We start from the raw sequence: 24,253 nt of genomic DNA, 5'->3' as shown, positions 1-24,253 counted from the left end.
CCGGTACTAACGTAGAGTCTTGGGGTTCTAGGCCCATGCCCAGCCATGAACCAGGATACCCTTATGCGGTCCCACAATCCACCTGCTTCTGCCTCCCAAGTGCTGGGATTAAAGCCTCTAGAGAGCACTTTTCCAGCACCAAAGAGACTAGAACCTAGTATTGAAAGCCCCATGTAGGCTTGACCTTTCTTCATTCAATGACCTAAGTATATCCTGTCCTTGGCAATGGAGCCCCTGCTGTCAGTGTTGTCCTAGTATCAACCTAGATTATTTAGGGGTCTCTACATGACTGACTCCCTCAGCCAAAGACTCCACTGAATGCAACCCCGTCCTACCACTGTAAACTCACAAGAAATGACCAGTTCAGACTCAGTATCTTCTATTACTAGGAGTTTTCACTAGGATTACTCTCTTAGATCCTAGGAAATTTTTACTGAAATAGGTTTCTATATCATCTCTCAAATTTCCCCCAAATCTAGCTGTTTCTCCCAGAATTTTCCCTCTATCCCTTACCCCTATCTGATCCCTCCCTCTTCTATCTCCACTAGCCCTCCCAGTCCACCTGCATCCTATTTCTCCTTCCCAGGGAGATCTGTGCATTCCCTTGGAGTCTTCCTTTTTATCTAATTTTTATGGGTCTGTGGATCTTTAGCTCAATTATTGTTTACTTAATAGCTAATATACATATATAAGTGAATATATACCATATTTGTCTTTCTGGGTCTGCGTTACTTCACTCAGGATGCATTTTTTTTTCCTAGATGGATTCATTTGACTGGAAGTCTCATAATGTTATTTTGTTACTTTTTTTTTTTTTTTGGTTTTCGAGACAGGGTTTCTCTGTGTAGCCCTGGCTATCCTGGAACTCACTCTGTAGACCAGGCTGGCCTCGAACTCAGAAATCCGCCTGCCTCTGCCTCCCAAGTGCCGGGATTAAAGGTGTGCGTCACCAGTGCCCGGCAATTTTGTTACTTTTTAAATAGTTGAATAGTACTCTATTGTGTAAATGTACCACTTTTTTTTTTTTTAATTAGTTCTTTGGCTGAGGGACATCTAGGTTGTTTCCATTTATTGGCTATTATGAGTAAAACTCCAAATGTCCTTGTGGTAGGATAGATTGTTCTTTGGGTATATGCCCAAGAATGGTATAGCTGGGTCTTGAGATAGATTGATTCCCACTTTTGTGAAGAACCACCATTTTGATTTTTATAGTGACTATACAAGTTTGTACTTCCACCAGCAATGGAGGACTGTGCACCTCCATGCCAGGCCCATTTTCTTTGTTCTTTAAAGTATCTTACTGTAGAACATTTCAAATGCAACATGAATCAGGAATACAGTAAGTAAACAATTTCACCAAATCATCTTGTCAATTGTGTGCTAGCTTTAGGATTTACCTAAACCATCATACATTTGCCCATTTTCTTCTTTCTCTAAGTGTGTGTGTGTGTGTGTGTGTGTGTGTGTGTGTTCATGCAGCTTAGTGTATAACTAATGCTATTCTTGAACTTGTAATCCTTTACCTCTGCAGGTAAAATGGACCACCATTTCCAATTTTTATAAATTGCCAGGGCTCAAACCCAGGGCTTCATGAATTGTAGGCAACTACTCAGCCAAGTGAGCTATTGGACTTGTTCCTTAGTGTTATTACAGTACCCTTATGACAGAGGTCTGACTTCCGTCTTTTTTTTTGTTTTGTTTTGTTTTGTTTTTGTTTTTTGTTTTTTTTAATGGTCTGTATACTGTAGAAGCAATGATAATCTTTAAAAAAATAAAATCTGTTAAACATGTCTTTGTCCAAAACACTCCAGTCGTGTGATATGGTTGCAGACATGTACGTGTCTCACAGCAGAATCCTCAAGTCCTAATGTGACCTGGGTATTTCTTTCTTGAGTTTCACTTCCCACCTGCTTTGTCTTGCTCTAACAACACTGCTGTCTTAGATCTTGCTGAATTTGCTAAGCATCCTTCTGTCTCCAGGCCGTTGCCCTCTGGTTTTTTTTTTTGTCTTTTTTTGTAAATGCTCATTACTTCTTTCAAGTACCTGTCCACCTGTCACCATATTAGAAAGACCTTTTCTTTCTTTAAAAAGATTTTTATTTTTAATTGTGTGTGTCTCTCTGTGTGTGTGTCAATGTGTATATGTGTGTGCGTGCGAGTACATGCATGGGTTTATGTGGGTGGCCACTGAGGCTGCAGGAGTTAGGTTCTGTTAGAGCTGAAGTCACACATGGCTGTGAGTTGTCTGATATGGGTGCTGGGAACTGAACTTGGATCCTGTAAAGAGTGGTATACACTCTAACCATTGAGCTACCTTTCCAGCCCACAAAAGACCATTATTCTTTGACAGATGCTAAAATATGTGAAGAATTTCCTAATTCTTGCCTACCAATGAAAAAAACGTTGGCTTTGTAGATATGTTGTATGCTTATTGGAGAATTAATACAAATGCCATCTTTGTGCCGAATTTGCCAACTTTGTGCCCTCTACTGATTAAAACAAATAGAGGGTGTTGAGCACACTGAAGGAACACTTAATTTTTTTTTCCAGAGGCACATGATTAATCTTCTGACAAACAGTTTAGAACCAAATGTAATTCCATTAGATTACTTGTTTGGAATTCTGCAAGACTATTATAGCTTTTAATAACTCAAAGGTGTGACTTTCCCATTAAATAGTACTTAATAAGTGGTATAATTGGATCAAATGAGACTTGTTTTTAGCCTTGGTGCTATGATGAAACTGCCTGTTAGGTAGATGATAGAAGACCATGGCTTCCAGGGAGTAAATAAGATCACTGATTTTTATTGAGAGTAAAATAATTTATCTTATGCTTTTATTTGAATATAATGAATAACTCCATTTTAATTAAAGAAAATAATGTATGCCTAGTGGAAGAAAAAAATTAACATAGCAAATATAATGACAAATGTAATAGAATGTAACCCCCATCATCCTCTTATTCAGAAATAACCTGTTTATGTACTTAGCATATTTACTTTGTCTTTTTCTCTTTTAGTCTGTTGTAAGTATTTCTTTCACATGTATGTATATATGTGTTGTGTGTCAGGGGACAACCTTGGGTGTCAGTCTTCTTCCATCTTGTTTGAGAGAGCCTCTCTCTCCCTGTTGGCTACTGTGGATCCCAGGCTAGTTGGTCTGTGTGTTGAGGAATGTCCTGTCTCCTGTTCTCATTTTTTGGGTAGTAATGCTCTGGGATTAGATGCTTGAACTTTTGTGTCTAGCTTTGCCTTGTCTTGCTTGTCCTGTCCTGTCCTGTCCTGTCCTGTCCTGTCCTGTCCTGTCCTGTCCTGCCCTGCCCTGCCCTGCCCTGCCCTGCCCTGCCCTGCCCTGCCCTGCCCTGCCCTGCCCTGCCCTGGGGTATGTGCACATGAGTGCAGGTATCAGAGGAGTCCAGAAGACCGAGTCAGATCACTTGGAGCTGGAGTTTCAGGTAGTTGTAAGCTGCCCAGCATGGACCAACTGGTCTCTGAAGCGCTGAGCTGTCTCTCTGGTCCTTTGCATCCAGCATTTCCCTGGATTCTGAGATAACTCAAGTTATTAGGTTTGAACGTCAAGCGTTTTACTCACTGAGTCATCTCCTCCGCCTTGCAAGCCTTCCTTTCTTTGTTTTTGTTTTTCTTTCCTTTAAAATATTACATTTATTCAACCAGTTGTGGTAGCACATACCTCTAATTCCAGCACTTGGAAAACATAGGCAGATGGATCTCTGAGTTCCAGGTCATCCAAGGGTACTTAGACCCTGTCTCAAAAAACTGAAACAAACCCCAAAACACTGTATAGACCTGTCTCAAAAACCGGTCCCTCCCCATAAATTTCACATCTTTATTTCCTGGGGGCTGCAGAGTTTTGGGGACGGTATGCTTGTGGTACTGCTTTGCATGTGGAGAACATGCATGTCTGAGGACAGCTGTCAGGAGTTGTTTCTCTTCTTCTACCATGTGTGTCCTGGAGATCTCCTGCTCCTAGTTAGCAAATGCTTTTGTACTAAACTTGCTTGTTATTTGTTGTAGAAATTATTTAAATCCTGGACCCAGGGCCTCTACCTGGTATTGTTCATTGAGTTCCTGGATAAAAAACACACTCAACCTTTATATTTACAACATTGCCTTAAACAACACAAGAGCTGGGCAGCTGCCTACCCTCCATGTTGTTGGAATCTACTTTCCAGTCATAGTCCTGAGTTATTACTTACTATGTTTCATCAGGGCTGCTCTTAGCTCCAATTGGGCAGCCCCGGGGGCTAAGCTTCCTTGACTCTTAACCCATTAAGGAAGAGCTTCTCCTTCCTCCTCCTGCACTCTCTTTTTCTTCCCCATGATCTTACTTTTTCCCAAGCCCAGGAACCTAAACTCTACCTGTATTTCTTTTGCCAAGCTATTGGCTGTTATGGCTATTGGCATCTTTATTTACCAATCAGATAACATGGGGACAGAATCACAGGGGCTAGCCACAGACTCCAGGTCTTGGGGGCCGCTCTTAGCATTACAATAGACTGTAAAAGACAAAAAACAAAAACAAAACCAAAACCCTCAACAGTTCTTGGGCTTTTAATATTTTTGCTTCACTTTTGAAATGGGGGGTGAGTAGAACGCAAGAATTTGCTGCTCCATGATTACAGCAGGTTAATGAGGACTTCAAACTCAACCCTTCAGAGCAGCTAGGAGAGTGCTTACTCTCATGGAGTGGTTTAGGTTTTGACCTATTCTGAACTTTCATCAAGTACTTATTTATTCTTCATTTATACAGTATATCCCAACTACAGCCTCCCTTCCATCCACTGCTCCTAGTTCCTAGCCAGTCCCCTCCCGCTCCCCCAGATCCACTGCTCCTTCATTCTCCTTCAGAAAAGAGCAGGCCTCCTAGGGATGTCAACTGAATACTTATTAGGAAGAAACCCTTATATAAAAGCTGGACAAGGCATCCCAGCAGGAGGAAAGTAGGGCCCCAAAGAGCAGGCAGAAGAGTCAAAGACACCCCCACTGTTAGGAGTCCCACAGAAACCCCAGCCTAAACAACCACAGTATTTATGCAGAGGGTCTGGAGCAGACCCATGGAGACTCTGTGATTACAGCCTCAGTCTCTGTGAGCTCCTAGGAATCCTGCTTAGTTGGTCCTGTGTGCTTTGTTCTTCTGGAGTCCTCTACTCCACTGTCCTCTATACCCCCCCCCTTCCTTGGGGTTTCCTGAGCTCCCCCTAATGTTTGGCTGTGGATCTCTGCATCTGCTCCCATTGGCTGCTGAAGGAAGCTTCTCTGATGGTGATGTCTATGAGTGTAGCAGAATTAGGAATCTGCTACACTCTTGGTTTTTTTTTTTCTCCTAGTTGTGTTTGGGTCTACCCTAAGTCTCTGGGCTATCCAGCTTCCATTTCCTGGCCATCCAGGCAGTGTCTGTCAGACATGTTCCTCAAGTTAGACCAGTCATTGGTTGGCCACTCTCACAAGCTCTGAGCCACTATTGTGCCAGTATATTCTTACAGGCAAGACAAGTTATAGGTGGAAGGTTTTGTGGCTGGACTGGTGTCCCAGTTCCTCTGCTGGAAACCTTGCCTGGTTACAGAAGGTGGCCAGTTCATGCTCTTAATTCTTTATCACTAGAAGTCCTTCCTAGGATCACCCTTCCTCAATGACAAGGAGTCTTCACTAGGGTCACCTTCATGGATTCCAGGACGTTTCCACTAGGTTTCTATATCACCCCCCAATTCCTTCTAGTTCTAGTTGTCTCTCCTATGCTCTCTCCCTCCATCCCTCCCACAACATCCCTCCTGTTGTCATCCCCATCTACCCCCAGTCTATCTGCAAACTCTATTATTCATAATAACCGTAAACTGGAAACAACCCAGATACCCCTCAATTGAAGAATTTATGAAGAAAATATGATACATTTATACAATGAAGTATTACTCAGCTGTTAAAAGCCAACATCATAAAATTTACAGGCAAATAGATGGAACTAGAAAAAAAGTCCTGAATAAGGTATTCCAGACCCATAAAGATAAACTTGATATGTACTCATAATATATATATGTATGTATATATATACACATATATAATACACAATACATAATACATAATATATAATAATATATAATATATAATTAATATAATATGTAATATATAATATATAATATATAATATATATATATTAGCTGTTAAGTAATGATAACCAAGCTACAATCTACAGACCAAGAGAGGCTAAGTAACAAGGAGAGCTCTTTGGGGTGGGGGCACATGAGTCATTTACTTCTAGCAGGTTAAAAAGTTCCTTTAACTTGGCAGGTGGAGGCAGGTGGATTTCTGAGTTCGAGGCCAGCCTGGTCTAGAGAGTGAGTTCCAGGACAGCCAGGGCTACACAGAGAAACCCTGTCTCGAAAAACCAAAAAAAAAAAGGAAAGAAAAAGGTCCTTTAAGTCTACATATATATACAAAAAATAATATATACATAAGTTAAGTCTACATATATATATAAAAGTTAAGTCTACATATATATACAAAAAATAAGTCTACATATACATACAAAAAATAGTATGTTTTGGCTTAAACATTTATGAAATTAAATTCTTAGAAGGTAAGTATTATTTTACAACTTCTGTTTAAGCACTGGGTTTGAGAACTGGGCTAGTGACACAACTTTTAATCCTATCATGTGGGAGGCAGAGGCAGGCTGGCCTTTTTCTTTCTGGCCTTTAGTCTACATAGTTACTTCTGAGCAGCCAGGGTTAGATGGTGAGACTCTGCCTCAAGAAACATAACAATAGCATTTCCACTTTTCCCAAATCTGAGAATGTGAGGGCAATCTACCTGATCTCTGTCACTCCATTGATCACCAGGGCTAGTTCAGCTAATCTGGCTGGCTAGGGGAAAGGCGGGGTGGGGTGGGGGTGATCTCTTACCACACAGGTGCATCCCTCTGGAAGCTACACAGGACCACTTTATAGAGCAGGTCCACTCTTAGGAATGTGAGTATTGGTGATGTGAGTTGTGGAACACATGCTTAGCATGCTGGAGACCCTAGGTTCACCCAAGTGCCAGACAGACAGGCAAACACAAAACACTAAGCAAAACCCTAAATTACCACAAGCGAACCTAAATTAACTTGACCCAAAGGCATTCAACAGCCTGTCCTTTACAAGTTGGATTTGAACATTTCTTTCCAGGATCCTCTTTCAACTCTTGATGCTGCTGGTTATCTATGTTAATGCAGAACTATGTACTCAGGATTTCCTGCCCAGAATGATTCAGTCATTCTGGTCTAGTCAGTATCAGGTTATCAAGAATCCTACCAACAAATCTGGCCAGGAAAAATGCTAGCTGTTTTAGAAAATATTAGTAAGTGTTACTGCTTTGGGTAATTGTATGTTTAAAATACCTTTTACCCCAGTGGGAAATACAGCGAGCACTGCTCTGCGCTCTTAAAGGGCTGTGGTGTAGAGCAGATTAAGAGCTTGGCTGTGATCAATGATAGCTGTCAACTGCAGCATTCATGTAAAACTTAGGATGCATTCACGTAGCAGACTCATCTTCCATCTTGATCAGGTTCAGCTGTGGACGGTGAAGGAATCGTGCAAGCTTTTGCATGTGTTTTGAATTTTTAAAGAGTGCACTCAAATGAAAAAACAATGCATTTAATAAAATCTCAGAATTTTGCTCACTTGGACTTTGGATTTGACTAAAGCTCATCTCGTACAACCTGTACAAAAGTTACCTGCTTAATTTAGAGGAAAGCTTCGAGTAAGGTGTAAATAAACTAATGATTTATCAACCTTAAATGTGTTGGCAGCTGAATTCAGTGTACTACGTAATGTGGAAATATAGTTATTTGAAAATTTATTGTTTTACTCTGTTTCCTATCAAATTGATTTTGAGTCTTAATTAGTGAGAAAGGAGTAAATTGTTAGAGCTGAAGGGGGGGCTCCCTGGCTAAGAATGCTTGCTCCGCTGTCATGAGCATTCCACAAGCATCCATAATCCCAACACTGAGCAGGGTAGCTGGGCTTTGCCAGTTTCTAGACAAGCAAGACTTGAGCCCTGGGTTCAAGGAGAAACTGCCTCAGAAAAACAGGTGGAGAGATGGAGGAGGACACCTGATGCCTTTTTTTTGGGGCCTCTTTACACACCTATGTACACATTTATGCATATACACACAAGAAAAAAAGTAAATATTAAAGGATGTAAGTTTTCATATTTTTCACTTTGTGCTTTCATCTTGTGCTCTTGTTTTTCACTTTGCGTTATAATTAACCGTGCCTGATTCTGACATTTTTGACCTTATTTTATATTAATAAACATGGTATTCAACAGACATTTATTAGCTGCTGATATGAATAGCTCTGCAGTGATGAATAAGACACAGAAACTCCAGAGACTCAGAAGTCCAGGATAATTTGCTCAGTAGCTTTGGGGAGAACTCTTCCTGCTTGATCCACTTTCTAATCGGCATCCAGGGGCTGAGCACATGCAGCTGCTACCCAGAGGGAAATGGATCCTTCCCAATTCCAAGTCCTCCATGTCTTGCGAAGCTGGAAGGGACGTTAGAGACTGAGCCTGTCTCTCTACTTTGTCTCCTCTATACCATGTACACTTATTCTCTTTGCCTGGAATACAAGGTCAAGTTGTAGGTTACGACCTGAGGTAGCTGCAGGAACTGAGAAAGAACATGCAGTAGCTTCCTCTACATCGTTGTGCTTTTGGACATTTGTTTTTTTTTTCTGAACATTCCACTGTTATTTCAAACCCTGGGTTTATGTACTCAAACTAATCTGTGTACTTTCCTTGTTCAATTGAGCTGTGCTTTGTACTGTCACATGGCGTGGTTACCTGTCAGCCAGCGTTCATTAGTGAAAGTGAAACTATCTTAATGTGGTGGTGTTTGAGTCAGCATTTAGGGGAATAGTTGCTCTCACCTATTTCAATGAGAATGCTCTTATGAAAGAAAATGGGCTGGGCATGGTGGTGTGCACCTTTCATCTCAGTACAGGAGAGACAGAGACAGGTGGGTCTCTGTAAGGTATTGGTCAAGCTGGGTACATACTGAGTTCCACACCAGCCAAGACTACATAGTGAGAACTTGTCTCAAGAAGAACAAAAAAAACCCCCAAATGAACCTGGTAGCAGCAGCAGCAACAACAACAACCCAAACAAACAAACAAACAAACAAACAAACAAATAAATCACACACACACACACACACACACACACACACACACACACACACAATTCAGACCATAGTTAACTTTAAACTCACATGATCAAAAAATACAGCAGGGACTTTCTTGAGGTTGGGATGCCATATGTATCAGGGGAGGAAGTCTCAGGGAGATGGAAAGGAGAAGATGAATCAGCTGATTGAACACCATTGGCAAGACTACTTGGGAATGAGAGGTTTAGTCTCAGACGGGAAAGTGTTCAAGGTGTTGAAGGAGCAAGCTGAAGTTCAGTAAAGCTAACGTACTCTGAGGAGACTGGATTACCTTAGGCCTTTGGGTTGTGGTAAGGAGTTGAGTTTTATTAAAGTGCAGCGGGAGCCTATTGAGCAGTTTTGAGCTAGAGTTATAGATGGTTATGAGCCGCCTGATGTAGGTGCAGGGACAAGCAGGTGTTCATACCGTAAGCCATTTTTCCAGCTTTGCAGGATACTCCTGTCTATGATTTCTTCCCTTGGTGGCTATTGTTACTTTGTGCTGGGCTTGTGGGATATTCTCTGGGTCCATTTTGGGATACATTGATCCTGTTAACGATAGAGAAATTTACTATAAAATTCTGCTTTTGATTTGGTCTGCTTTTAGTCAACTAAGTATGCCAGTTAAAACCACTAAGCTATAACTTTTCTATTCTGCATGAATTTAGTAATTTAATTTTATGAGAAATGACAAATGAGGTTGATTGGTCACTTTGTAGCAATCAAGAAAAATATTGCCATTAAGCTTGTAATTGGTCTACAGGATTCTTTCCAAGAGTAAAGCCTTATTTTGATGTGAGAAATAACCAAGAGACTGAAAAATTATGCTGGTTGTGTTTCTCTTTGAAAATGAGTAAGTTCTAAAATGGCCTTATAGTCAATTAAATCTATTTGGTAAAATTAGACTGGCTCATTTTCGATATTACTTGTGCATAAGCATAGGTAGAAACAGTGTGTAAAATCTTCCATCATTAATTTTTCTCTGTTTTTGCTGCTCACACTTTATGAATCCTTTAACGATAGATTTCAATACTTGAAGTGATTTAGGTTTCAGAACATTATTCTTTCTCATTCACCCGTCTCTCTTCTCTGAGACAGGGTCTCATTGTGTTGTGTTGTCTAGCATGGAACTCACTAAGTGCACCAGGCTGGCCTTGAACTCACAATGTAGCTGAGGAAGACCCTAAGCTCCCAAACTTCTACCTCTACCTCATAAGTGCTTACTAATGTAGCTAAGGGGTTAGAGGTGTGTACCACCATGTCCATATTCATTTTCCCCTCTTCAAAATAAGGTGTCACTATGTAGCTTTTTCTGTCCTAGAACTCACTATGTAGACCAGGCTGGCCTTCAGCTCCCAGAGATCTGCCTTTCTTTGCCTCCTGAGTGGTCAGATTAAGAGTGTGCTTTATTATGCCCAGCTATATTCCATATTTCCAAAGAATATATTAAGATCAGAATGAAGAATTGTGTATTTGTAACTCGGTTAAAATAAGGAAAGGGACCCTGGGTGCACTGGTGCTGGTCAGTGGTTTCACCTACTCTGGCTACTGAGCTAGGAGAGTCTCTTGAGTTCAGAAGTTCCAGGCTAGACTTGGAAACAGTGAAACTCTCTTTAAGCAAACAAACACCCCCCGCAACACCACAAAATGTGGTTTTTTTTTGTTGTGAAAAAAATTAGAAAATGGAAATGATCACATCCCCACAAAAGCTTCACCCAAATTTAGTTTGTAGGCATTTTAATGTGCATATTGAAGCCGGACTAGTTGGGTTGCAGTTTGTTACCTCTTATTACATTTACTAGACTACCTCAGGAAGGTTACTGTCTTTTTGATTCTTCAGTTTCTTTTCTTTTTTGATTTACTCATTTTTAAGTATGTACAGTGTGTGTGTCTATGTGTGTGTATGCCCACTTGAGTGTAGATATCTACCCCGGCCTGGAATTCTGTGAAGTTGTAAGATGTAGGATGTGGATACTGGGAATCAAACAGGTCTTCTGCAAGAGCCCAGTATGTACTCTTCACCGATGAGCCATCTCACCAGCCTCTAAATCTACAGTCCCTCCCCACCCCACCCTCTAATGAATATTTACCTCAGGTCTTTGTGGGAATTAATCCATGTAAAGTGCTTTGATAGTTGAATGACTACTTGTAAATATCCTGTGTGGTATGTGTGTGTGTATATCTGTGTGTCTGTGTGTCTGTACAGGTGTGTGCAGATGCTCGCATTGGCCAGCAGAGAGTATCAGATTCCCTGGAGCTGGAGTTACAGGTGATCGTGAGCTGGATGTGGTTCCATGAACTGAACGCTAGTCTTCTGCAAGAGCAACAAGTGTTCTTAACTGCTGAGCCATCTCTATAGCCTCCTGTTATTACTATGTTGGTTTTGAGACTGGATCTCACTGTGTAACCCAGGCTGGCCTTGAACTCAGGATCTTCCTGCCTTAACCTCTCAAGTTGTAACGATTTTTTTGTGTGAGCATGAAAAGGTTTAAAAATGTCTTATACTGAGTAATAATCATTCTTTGTTAAAGCACACTATTTACCATTTGGGAAATAGGCTTTCTTTGAGGACTTAGATTGGCTACTATAAACCTTGTATTCCTTGAGTAAATAAGACCTTAGATTTTAAGAAACAACTATTTTTTTTATTTATATCCTCTTAAACATTTAGCATGTAACTATGCACATATGGTACTTTAAAATTCAAGACTGGAGAAAGTGCTGTAATAGGTCAGGCATCATTCAGTTGGCTTTGTTTCTTATTTCAGTTGATTTGTTCTCCTAGCAGCAAAGAGTTCCAATTTCCTGGCTTTGATCTTATTTTAGATTTTCATTTAAAAATCTGTAGGGATAACTTAGAAGGAACTAAACTGTAAACATAGCTTTGATTGTAGTCTGATACACTTAGAGAGTTGCAACCAAGGAGTCATCAGAGTCAACTCGTATCGTCGGTTTACTCAGTCCTCGAAGTATATAGGTAACGTTATTTAAGACTGAGTAGCACAGTGGTTATTACAGCTGGTCCGCTGGAATGAATGCTCATGGGAAGTTCATAACGTTTCTCTTTTCACCTGAACTTTGCCATGGTGGGTTTCTCCTTGACAATTTACTTTAACCTTTTCTGGGAGTGAGGCGTGGAGGATGACAGTTTTTTTTTTTTTTTTTAATCATATTCTGAAGGTGGGCAGCACTGAACTCAGTCCTCCTGCTTCAGCTTCTAGAATAGCTGGGGCTTACTATATACCTTCCTTTCTTTTATAGAATTTAGCTCAGGTTGGCTTCAAACTCACTATGTAGTGGAGGCTGGCCTTGAACTCTTCATATTCTAACCTCTTCCTAAGAACTGGGTTATAGGAGTGCACTGCATGCCTACCTCTTCAATGCTGTTTTTACAACAGTATCCCAGGTTATTGCTGTCACATGTATAACTTGACCTGGATTGTTCCCAAAGCTTTCGTGTGCTGGTGTGGAGCAAGCAGGCTCCAATCACTCTGCCTCTAACTTCCCAGATCCACACTAGGGAATAATGAAACTGTACAAAAGCAAAGGGTTGAGATTGAGATGGTTGGTGTTTTTGTTTTGTTTTCCCCCCATACTTCGATTTTTAAATGTCTTGTTCTGTTAACTTGGGAATGCACATGGCAGTTAGCGTTTAAAGCTTTGAAAGAAGAGCTGAGGCTAAGTTCAAGCTTGTGATAGCTGTTAGAATTTAGTACTGGGACTGGAGCAAGGCCTGCTGCCAGCCCTTAGGGAGATGAATTGAAATACTTGGATCTAGGCAGAATCTCAGGAAGATACAAGTCTTGGTGAGCAGGGTTAAGTCTTTGAGAAGTACACACTTCCCAGCCACTACACTGCAGTTTCAGAGGGCAGCCACTTACCTAGGAGAGTCTTGATTTTATCTCAGCAGTGAGGTTGGAACCAAGGGCCAGATGCACATTAGGCAAGTGCTCTACCACCAAGCACACAAGCGCAGTTAAAATGCATCGATAGTGTTCACCAGCTCTTCATCCAAACAAACACAGTACAAGAGGAACTGATTGCCCCAATACAGCAGTTCCCTTTTGGAATCTGTGGTTTCTTTTGCTGTGCTTTCAGCTCTTAGTCAGCTGTGGTCTGAAAATACTAAATAGAAAACTCCAGAAATACATGTAAGCTTTAAACTGTACCCTGTTCTGCACAGCATGGTGAAATCAGCCAGCCTAGTCTGTCCTGCCTGGCACATAAATCCTCCAGTGGGTCCACACTATATATTCTACTTGCCCTTTAGCCATACACTATCTCTCAGTCATCAGATGGAATCACAATATCACAGTGCTTGTATATAGGATTTGGTATTGTGTTCAATTTCTGCCCTCCATCAGGATGTTGGAACATAGTCCCTAAAGGTGAGGCGGAATATCTTAGGTTAATACCCCCAGGTGCAGGTGTCTCTAACTTGTGATAGAAGAAACTAAGTGTCCTAACTGATAGTTGCAGCAGCTGATAAAATGTTATTTCGAAAAGAAGCCCTAGATGTAGTTGTGAAACAAAGTCTAGTTAATGAGATAAGTTGATTTATCAATTTGTTGACCACATTGCTTGTAGAAAATCACTTTAACAAGGTACTTTGTTTAGCTCAATTTCTACCCAGGATTGAATCTTTTCTGCCTAGAGGTTTCATTGTCAAGAACATGTGGTCATGTCTGTCTTTATGATCCTCTGACCCCACAACTCCTCCATTCTCCCAGTTCCCAATATAATTAACTACTCCCTCTGCTGGGTTTCCATAGCACTTTTTGAATATAATTGATAGCTTTTTCTCATTTATCTTGAGGTTGTACCTTTTATTTGAAGTTTGACAGAAGTATTTTCGTGTGATATATGGTGTGTATTTTCCAGTCCTGGAGAAGCTGAGAGGGAAGGTGGAAAGCTCACTGTTTCATCTGTGTGCTTCTCTTTTATTGTAGAATGCAGCTGATTGATTTATTTTCCTGGAAATATATGTTCAGGGCTGAATACCTTAGCAGATAATATGATAATTGCTTATATTAAACAAATCCTTTGATTCATGGAGAGTTAAAAGACCTCATTAAAAATTCTCTTTCTGAGTTAGATTTAGATGGTCAAAAAAAAAAAAGCATGACAGATTGGCGATAAATCTTTTAAAATCAGATGCACTTTGTAGTATGTGATTTATGGATTATATTGTGACTGACTTCCTTTTAGTAAGAATGTCATGATAGGAAGCAGTATATAATTATTTTCTTTAATGTATCAAATGCCCAAAGGAAGTGGGTATTAAATATAAAGGACACATGCTACACAATGTTGGAGCAAACACGCATTCTGTTTTTTGAAATTCCCTAGGAGAATTCGTTTTTAATGTCTTGCAAAGCCAAGTGGTTGTGGTTAACCTTGAAGTCTTCAGCAAGTGAAAGATGCTTGTAGTTTGTAGCCTTAACATGGCTGATCAAGTTTGGTTTTGAACCATAGTGCAACTTGGATGATGGTTTTCAGAATGCCTAATGGCCATTTTGCTAGGAAAGACAAAGTTACCATAAATTTAAAAATGTACTTTCTATATAGCACCACATTGAAAAATTTCAAAGCTGACATCTGTATTTTGGTAATTTGACTAAGACTCCATTCTATTTACAGTGACCCACTTCCTAATGACAGTCATTCTTTTTGAGTGGCTCGACTAGGACCCAATGGCCTAACTCATCTTTTGCTCCTACATCTGAGTGCTTAGCCCACACTTTCTTCTTCAGTTGTGTTTGTGCTGATGTTTGTGAAGTCAGTTGTCATGTCGATTGCCATCTGGTTCTCTGGACACTGAGTCTGTCTTCTGCTGAGTGATACTAGATCATTCGGAAACTGGGCTTGGACGATGTTAGCTGAAACCCTTGCTGAATTACCCATGACTTTAGAGCTATACTTTTGCCTAAGGTTTGTTTTTATATTACTTCTTACTAAGAGGAGTATTGTAAACCATCCTCTGCCTGTCTGTAAGACTATTGCATGTTACTTCCTTTTTCAGCCCATATATAAAACAAAATGTGAAAAATCTCTTGATAGTTGTAGAAACCTTTACTTTCTTTACTAAAGAATTCCTTTTCATTTTAGAGACAATAAGAGGTAGATAATTCACTTGGCATGGAGCCAAATTTGGATGTAATTTCAGCAGTCTGTCATGAAAATTGGTGAGTTAATTGAAACATGTTATGTATACTAGTAGTTAGCAAACTGTGGCTCACTTAACACCTGCCTTTTAAAATAAGATGATACTACAATGTAGCCGAACTAGTTCTTTTTTAAGATTGAGTTTATTTTTAATTGTGTGTATGTGTGCCTATGTGTGTATGGGATGTGGGGTGGGTACTGCAGAGACCAGAAAAAGGTGTCCGATCTCCTGGAGCTGGAGTGACGGGCAGTGTTGAGTCACTCAACTTGGGTTCTGGGAACTGAATTCAGGTCCTTTGTATAAACAGGATGCATGCTCCTCCTAATGGCTGAGCCATCCCTCTAGCCTTTGATAGTTTCTTTTCTTTTTTAGAAGTTGATAGTTTCTTAAATATTGTCTACAGTTGCTTTTGTCTGACAATTTCATATTTGAGTAATTAATATCTGGCCCCTTACAGAAAATGATTTCTGGTAAATGAACCTGGGATGGTATGAGTCGGACCAAAGGCAGTAATAAAGAAGAAAGGAAATTAGTGTTAGATGTCGCCAGTTGGGAAAGGCTTCACAGATGTGGTGTGAAAGGAATTTAGTCTTAGGTAGTGGGAACATATAGAGGATAGTCCATGTGGGCGACAAGTTCAAATCCAATCCCTTAGGGATGGGCCGATTTCGAGCTCCTGGGGCTGTTTGGAAAACTCCTTCACCTGGGTCGGGGTTACAGCTGTGAAACTGAAGGTGAATGGCTAACTTGATAGACAACTCAGAAGCTAGGCATCAGCCTTTACACTTAATCTGTGAGGCAGCTGAAAACCTTAGAGTTCTCCTCAGAGAATGATGAGTTTCTTCACAGGGTAGAAACTGTTTGAGGAGAGCCAATCAGGCAGAGGTACAGGGAGCACGGTCCAGATCTGAGAGCCTCAAGACTGATGAGGTACTGGAGAAAGCCCACAGGGAAGAAGCAAGTCTCCTAGGGTAAGGGGGAAGAGTAAATGCGGAGCTAGAAACCCAGTGCCCTGTGGCTGAGTTTAGAAAGTGGTGGTGAGGGAAACTGAGAGGGAACGGAGAAGGAGCACTGCATGGTTAATAGCTCTTCTGAGAGGAAGAGCAAGTTTGTTTCGACAGCTGAGGTCTGCTGCGTTTGGAACCCATAGGAGCGAGTTAAGATCTGGACTCAGTATTTGCTATGAGTTCCCATTGAGGGACAAGAACAGGCCGAGAGGCTGGATGTCAGAAAGCACCGGGAAAGTGGCGACTGCTGTAGAGCACTGTTTCCCGTGTGTGTCTGGGAAAGACTGCTGGCGAGCAGCTTGATTGCATGATCAAATACACATGTCTCATAGACTCTGGATTAAGCAATGTTAGATTTCTTGCTTTGGTCCTCTTCAGTTCGTTAATAAATGTATGTAATTATTTACATCTCTGGCTAAAGCCTTTCCTAATTTAGATTCACATGTCTTGTTTAAAAATTAAAAAAATTGTGTGTGTGTATGTGTAGGTCTGAGGACAACTTATTGGAGTCAGTAAGACTTCCTTTGAGACAGGATTTCACTGTGTAGCTCTAGCAGGCCTAGAGATGGCTGGCTTGAAACTCACTATATAGATCAGGCTGACCTTGAACTACCAGAGATCCTTCTGCCTTTTGAGTGTTGGGACTAAAGGCATACACCAATATCTTCAGTGCCTTCCACCTGGTTAATGTAGGGTCTCTTGGTGTTCATGCTGTGTGGCTAGTGAAGCTCTAGGGTCATTATGTAGCCCTGTCTGGCATGGCACTCCTGAAGTAGACCAGGCTGGTCTCACAGGGATCTGCCTACCTCTGCTCTCAAGTGCTGAGATTAAAGGCATGCACCACTATGTCCAACCTACGTTTTCTATAAGAAAAAAAGTATTTTTTATTGTAAAATTTGAAGTTTCATGGCAGTAGACACTTTGGTCTGTTTTATTTATTTTGTAGCCTAGGCACCCAGAACACTGCCTAGATATATGGTAGCACTTTAATATGTGCTAAACAAGTGAATGAATCCCAAGATGTGAGTGTATGTCTTCACAGACCACCCCCAGTCTCATCCCCTCATCTCCCTTTCCTGGGTCTCCTAAAGGTTCACTTTGGGTATTCTGTTATAATATGTTGTGGAATTAAAAGAAAATTCAAGAAAGTTGCAATTGACACAGTTGGGGAAATGAAGAAACAGTGATTTGCTTAAGGTCATGAGTACATTTAGGTGGGGGAGGAGTTTGCCATCCCAGAGCAAATTGTGTTGGTGCTGTGAATTGTCAGATTCAGGGGGATAAAGTTGCACATAGGTGTTGAATCAAAGAGTCATAAATTATTCTCAGGGAACTTAACTCTGAAGAAGTGAAAGTAGTTAAAGACAGCTTCAGTACAGCGCTTCTGTGTGTGTGTGTGTGTGTGTGTGTGTGTGTGTATGTGTGTGTTTATTTTTCATGAAGTAACTGTGTTACTGTAATGAAGGTGTGTTAATGTGATGTAAGGATCGAAGACTAAGGGATTTAACTGGTAGTTGTGATGGGCTTCTTGCTGGCACAGTTTTGAAGCCTCTCATGTATCGTATAGCAAGAAACAGGAATGTGTTTGAGTCATTCCTGAGTTGTCTCCTCCTCCTCCTCCTCCTCCTCCTCCTCCTCCTCCTCCTCCTCCTCCTTTTCTCCTTTTTTTTTCTTTTCTTTTTTTTCTTTGAGACAGGGTTTCTGCCTGGCCTGGAACTTGATCTGTAGACCAGATTGATCTCAAACTCAGAGATAAGCCTGGCTCTGCTTCCTGAGTGTTGGGATTAAGGGTGTGTACCACTACTGTCTGGCTTGTCTCCTTATAAAACTACTACAATTCAATGAAGAAGGTCATGCCCTATGACTTTATTAACCCAAATCACCTCTTAAAGGCCACACCTCCTAACCCTTTATTTCAGCTTACTTTTCACTCTCCTAAGAGCCCACAATTGAGGTTAAGTTTCAAAGCACAAATCCTTGGGGGTACATATTCAAACTGTATTCAAAACAGAGCATCTTGTGTGTGGACAGTCTTTACATTGTGCTGTAATTAACATGATGAGGTTAAAGCATCCTGGATTTCAAGGAATAGGATTGGATGGGATGAGTTCTGCATGGGAGTTGGATAAATTGGGCCCCTAAGGCGATCCTCCTATTCTGTGTCCCCTCCTCTTTTTGAGAGCAGAAGGATTGAGAGTTCAGTGTAAACAAAAAACACTGGTGCTGATTCCTCCTTTGTTCTTTTAACAGACAAGTAGTTTGTTTGGATGTGCAGGGTTTGAGGTCACAGCTGAACTTCCTGTAGTTTAGCCGAAGTTGGATTCTTGCTGAGATCAAAGCTGGTATCAAAAGGAGGTGTAAGCTTAAACAGTTTTGCCACAGTTTGATTCTCCTTTAAACTTTTTTTTAAAGGCTTATTTATATTTTATCTTATATGTATGCAGGAATGCCTGAGTATATGTGTGGATACATGCATGTGCCTCAGATACTGTGAGCTGCCATGTGGGTGCTGGGAGTTAAGAGTCAGTTTTTTTTGTATGGGAAGTCAGTGCTCTGAACCACTGAATCCTTTTTTAGCCCTCTCTTGTGAGTTTTGATTCATGAAAGGATTAACTTTTATTTTAAGTATGTGGCTGAGCTTTGGGATTAAAATAATTTGTTTATTAATGGTTCTGTTATATGAATTCATCTGTTTCAGGGTTAACTTGTGGGAAAACACCAACATTTTTAGTTTGTTTATCTACAATATCCTTTGAGGGCTAAAGTGGTTAACAGCAGAGGTTATGCTAAGAAGTATCTGCAGGGCTTTCTGCTTTATTTTCATTGTTAGCTTTTAAAATTACTTTTATACTACTTGAGGAATAATTGGTTTGAACTCTAAGCAATTAGAGGGTTAATATATCTCTTCTTTTTAATTACAGAAACTGTGTATATACCTGTGAGAGAAGCAAAAATGTCAGATGATATCAAGAAAAGGTTTGATTTTCCGAATTCTCTTATCCAGTCACAGGTAATTTTTATTTATTTTTGCTTCATGGTAACAGATGGACACTTTTGATGGACCATAAATTGAACTTTATATTTTCTCATGAAATATTTTCTTCTTACTCATGGCTTATTTTAGTAAGCAACATTTATATGACTAGTAAGTATATTTTAATTAGAAAAACTAATATTTAAAATTGTTCAATTTCAACTTCTATTTATTTTATATGTTTTCACCCAAGAAATAATCTTGATTAGTAGAGTTTTGAATATGGTTATTCTTTTTGCCTGTGTTTAATAATTGGGAACAGAGGTAGATGGCTTCTTATATATCTCCACAGAATATGAAAGACTAATGTTTAATATGATATATTCTACCTCTCTATAGCTATTAAGAATACTAGATTTCAGAATAATGATGTTTAATAATTAAAGCATTCTGGATTAATGTGATATGTACCTGCTGAGATGGGAAATAGGAATAATTTAATTTATAGAACTTTTCAATAATTAAGACAAGTGGTTAAACCAGTGACTGTTTCTATCTGCTAGCTAAGTAGAAACATTCTAGTAAACCTGGAAACCATAAGAGCTTAATGTCTCTTCCTACGAGTAAAGCTAAACAGCCAGCCAAAGCCAGGCTGAAGACTTAACCCAGACACTGTCTTGGATGCTTCAGCAGTTGCCTTTGGAGATGCCTGCTGTGGGAACTGACTTAGCTGGGAAGTGGGGAACCCTTCCATGAGGAGTAGAACACTCCTTATGCAAGATTCCCTTCTACCTGGCTGGGTTGAAGTCATATCCTGCTCTGTGCAACGCAGGCCCATCCCCTGAAAAAGAAGATGAGGAAGATATTGTTCACAGTTTCCATTTTTCTGTGTCTGTGTAACCTTCATTAACATAAATAAAAAGGAAATGCTGACATGTGTTACAGTTAAATGAAGAAAAAATATGTATATGTATTATTGTCTATTGTCTATTTCAATTTGATTATGGAAATGAAGTAGCAAGGTAGTATAATGTATCAAATGTGTAGGTGTCTCAGAACCGTGTAGGCTACTTAGGCTAAAAATATCTCTGATGTTTTTAAAGATGAGTGAGACAGCAGAATAGGGAAATTGAATCTGGTGAGTGGGGAGATGTGTAACATGAAGTTTATTTTCTTTTAGTCCTTTTTCTAAACGTGGGCAGTAGCATTTTTGTGTGTCTCTGTTGTATTTTATGTTGGTCCTTAGGTTTTTATGAGTGTGCCTTGTCCTTATGAGTCATATACCAATTGCTCTTTCTTAACCACTGCTTTGAGATAGAACCACATCCCATTGATTGACATTCAGTCTTTTGGCATATTGGAAATTAGATGGTGTTTAGCAGCTGCTGATGGCAGCTGAACTACAGTGGATACTGCAATATACATTTATGAACTTGCCCATTATTTTCTAAGTGACTCTAGAAGAGTTCTATGATTAATCTAAAATCAAAAATTCAAATTATAGGTAGCACTCTTTATCATAGATTAATTGGCAGCCGTTTTATTTCTTGGTGATGAGTATTGTTGCATCCTTTCAGCTGATGGCCAGATATTCAATGACACATACAGTATAGTTTGTGAAATAGAAACTTAGGGTTCTCACTGGTCCTCAGTTTTTTTTATCCTTTTGCTAGGAGATAAGAGACAGCAAATTGAACTACAGTTTGCCTTTATCTAAGTGAGTGATTTATTTCTCGAAATTCGAGCATTGAGGTCTTAAATCATTTGCACATCAGAGCATTTGAAACACACGTGCACGTGTGCATGAAGGGAGCGGGTGCTGTGTAGTTCTTTGAGCTTTTCTAGAGACTTTCCAAGACTGACAGCTGTTTTCATCACTATTGTAAATGGTCCCAAGTGCAGGATGTACAGTTGTAGTAGTGGAAATTTCCCTAGCTGCATACAAAATAGTTACCATTGTTGCCAGTCAATTTCCCTGTCAGTCAGCAGTGCTGGTTAGGCCTGAAGAACAGGACCCGACACTGAGGCAGAGGAGGTGACATTTATGTATTTGTGTAATCAACTCTCCTAAAGCTTGATTTTCATTTTGGGCTCTTTAACTAAAGCAGGATGAGGGAAATTTTATTTCTCAAAATTCAGTGCTTGAATTGAATATCTGGCCATCAGCTGAGACTGAAAACTTAAGACCTATGAGACCCAAAACCTATGAGAAAGGGATAAATAAATTAACATAAGGCTATGAAATGGCTCAGTGGGTAAAGGCACTTTGCACTAAACCTGAGGATGATGTGAGTTCGAATCTCTGGGCCTATATGGTAGAAAGAAAGAAGTGACTTCTTCAGCTTGTCTTCTCTTCTCCACATATGGGCTGAGGCTCATATACTAGCACACGCACGCACGCACGCACGCACGCGTGCATGCACACACACACACAGGCAGACACACACACACACACGTTCACACACACACACATGCACGCACACACTCACACACACACACATCCCCCCCCCAAATGAATGTAAAAACATTAGAGAAAATGAAAATAGTAGAGTCTAGAGGAGAGGCAACAGGGTAGAGGAAGGAAGAGATATTTTTCAGTTCTGTACAGGCTGTATCCATAAAAGTGAGGGTGAATTTTTCTCCATTTTCACTAAGGACACCATGAAACATGACAGATTGGATTTAGATACAAAGAAAGTTTTAAAGACAGGGGTTATTTGTCTCATGTTTTAATGGATTATGTAGTTCCAAATTATCTTTAATATTAGGTGACAGGAATTTGAGCTGAAGGTTGATGATGTTAGCATCTATAAAGTATGGTTTGTTTATTGCTGATCTGAGATAAACTGCCTACTTTGAAGATTGTTCTGAGGATTTGGGTTACACATGTTGAGTACCTCATTCAGTGCTTTCTACATGGCACACAACAAAGGGACTTTCGTCTTACCAGTTGACAACTTGGCTTGCACATACATGAAAATGAATATGATGTTGATTCTTTTTTAATGCACTCTTTGGAAAGAACTTCTAAGTGAATATCTTCATTAATTTTGTTTGTTCTTTTAGGCTGTAGGTCATCTTATTGCTGCTGTCTTAAAAGAACATGGTGTTTCAGAAAAGATACACCAGTCCACAAATCAGGTCTGTGTTTAACTTTGATGTGTGTGTGTGTGTATGTGTGTGTGTGTACACCTGCCACTGGCTGGCTTTTTGTCAAATAGATACAAGCCAGGATCATCTTGAGAGTAGGGAGCCTCAACTGAGAAACTGCACCATTAGATTTGCTTATGGACAACTGTAGGACATTTTCTTGATTAACAGTTGATGTGGGAGAGCTCAGCTTACTGTGGAAGGTGCCCCCTGGGCAGGTGGTCCTGGGTTGTAGAAGAAAGCAGGCTGAGCAGGCTGGGAGAGTAAACCAGAAATCACTACTCCTTCATGGAGTCTGCTTCAGTTCTGCTTTTAGTTTGCACTCTGATTTCTCTTGATGATGGACCGTAAGCTGAAATACACCCTTTCCTCACCTGGCTCTTTTTGGTCGTGGTTCTTGTCACAGGAATTGGAAGCAGACTAAGATAATCTGCTTGCCTGTTTTATGGGAATAGTTGTGCCTGTGGGGCCACTCATCCATTTTCCTTGTAGTTCTATTCAGTGTGGAAATGATCTTGAACTGTGAGTTTTGCCTACAGATCTTGTCATTTTCCTCTTCCTTATCCTCTTGCCCTCTGCCTTTCCCTTCCTTCTCACCATTTCTTCCATCTCCCTTATCTCCTTCCCTCATTTTCCCTTTGGTGTGCCATGTTTTTATTCTATATCATTCTATTAAGCTTGGACATTTGTGACTAACTCCAGGAGTAGCCATGTAATGGGTGAAGGAGGGTATCAGTTGCTATTGGTGGAAATCTGAGGGAGGGCATGAGGAGGATACACTGAGAAGGTGACAGAGTCTCCTCTGAGGGAATGCTTTTAGCAGTAGAGACAATGGACACAGTGGTGGGCTGTGTTTGGGTGTGAGAGCTTTCTCATGTTTCATCTCAGCCCTGAGTGTGAGTTCTAAGTGGGAAAAAACCTGTGTTGACAGCTGGAGTTGGAAGAAAGCTTCCCATTCCCACACAGCAGGTAAGTACCCAGATTTAAAGCAGTTCCTAGGTGCTGAGACACATCAGTTGGGGTTTGGCCAGTTGGCCTTGTCTATTTTGACTTGTTAGATGGGAAGTTGCTAAGCACAGGTGCCTGTGTATAAACTACAGAAATAAGTTTCTCTCCTCCAACAAAAACAAATCAACTTACTTTCTCTTTGTTACACCTGAGTATGCATGTGTGTATTTGTGCATGCAGATGTGCCTCAGTATGCTTTGGTGTATCAGAGGACAGATTGTGACAGTCTGTTTTCTTCTTTCACCACGTAAGTCCTAGGATTTGAACTCGATCTGTCAGGTTAGACAGCAAGCATCTTTGTTGACTGAGCCTCACATTTTTTCTGATTGGCCACTCTATATCATATATCTTCACAGTGCCTGTTGACATGCGGAAGGAAGTGTAGTGGTGTGTTTCACTAATTGGCATTTATCTAGTGTTTGTAATAGTCATGTAAATCAGGTTTCCTGAGAAGCCCGATCCCAGTCCTGCCTGTAATCACATTATGTACTCTGAGAAGACCTAGTGATTTTACTTAAATTGCTGGGATTTATTGAATGCTAAATCCTTTTAACTAAATGTTTCCTCTTCCACTAATAAATGAATGCCTACCTCCACCAGGACAGTATCATCTTAGGCGAGTTTATTCATCCATTTATCTTATTTCTCTGGCTTGGTAGTGGAATGATGGCATTTAGGACCCTGGGCTATTGTGGAAACAAATTTCTTTCTAAATAAAAGGGGAAACAATATAAAGATTTCCTTTCT

General features: G+C 40.3%; 1 protein-coding gene across 1 annotated transcript in view; it reads left to right on the top strand.

The window, feature by feature from the left end:
- The window catches only part of Focad (focadhesin), a 225,907-nt gene that overhangs the window by 9,453 nt on the left and 192,201 nt on the right, over positions 1-24,253 (top strand). Inside the window, exons 2-3 of the mRNA XM_028773373.1 lie at positions 19,296-19,384; positions 22,415-22,489. Of these exons, the coding sequence (XP_028629206.1) occupies positions 19,328-19,384; positions 22,415-22,489 (132 nt within the window). The 5' untranslated portion in view covers positions 19,296-19,327. The remainder of the gene's footprint in view (positions 1-19,295; positions 19,385-22,414; positions 22,490-24,253) is intronic.

This window comes from Grammomys surdaster, unplaced genomic scaffold (genome assembly GCF_004785775.1).
Source record: "Grammomys surdaster isolate TR1022 unplaced genomic scaffold, NIH_TR_1.0 225, whole genome shotgun sequence".
Classification (NCBI taxonomy): Eukaryota; Metazoa; Chordata; class Mammalia; order Rodentia; family Muridae; genus Grammomys; species Grammomys surdaster.
This window is presented reverse-complemented; position numbering and strand designations above follow the sequence as displayed.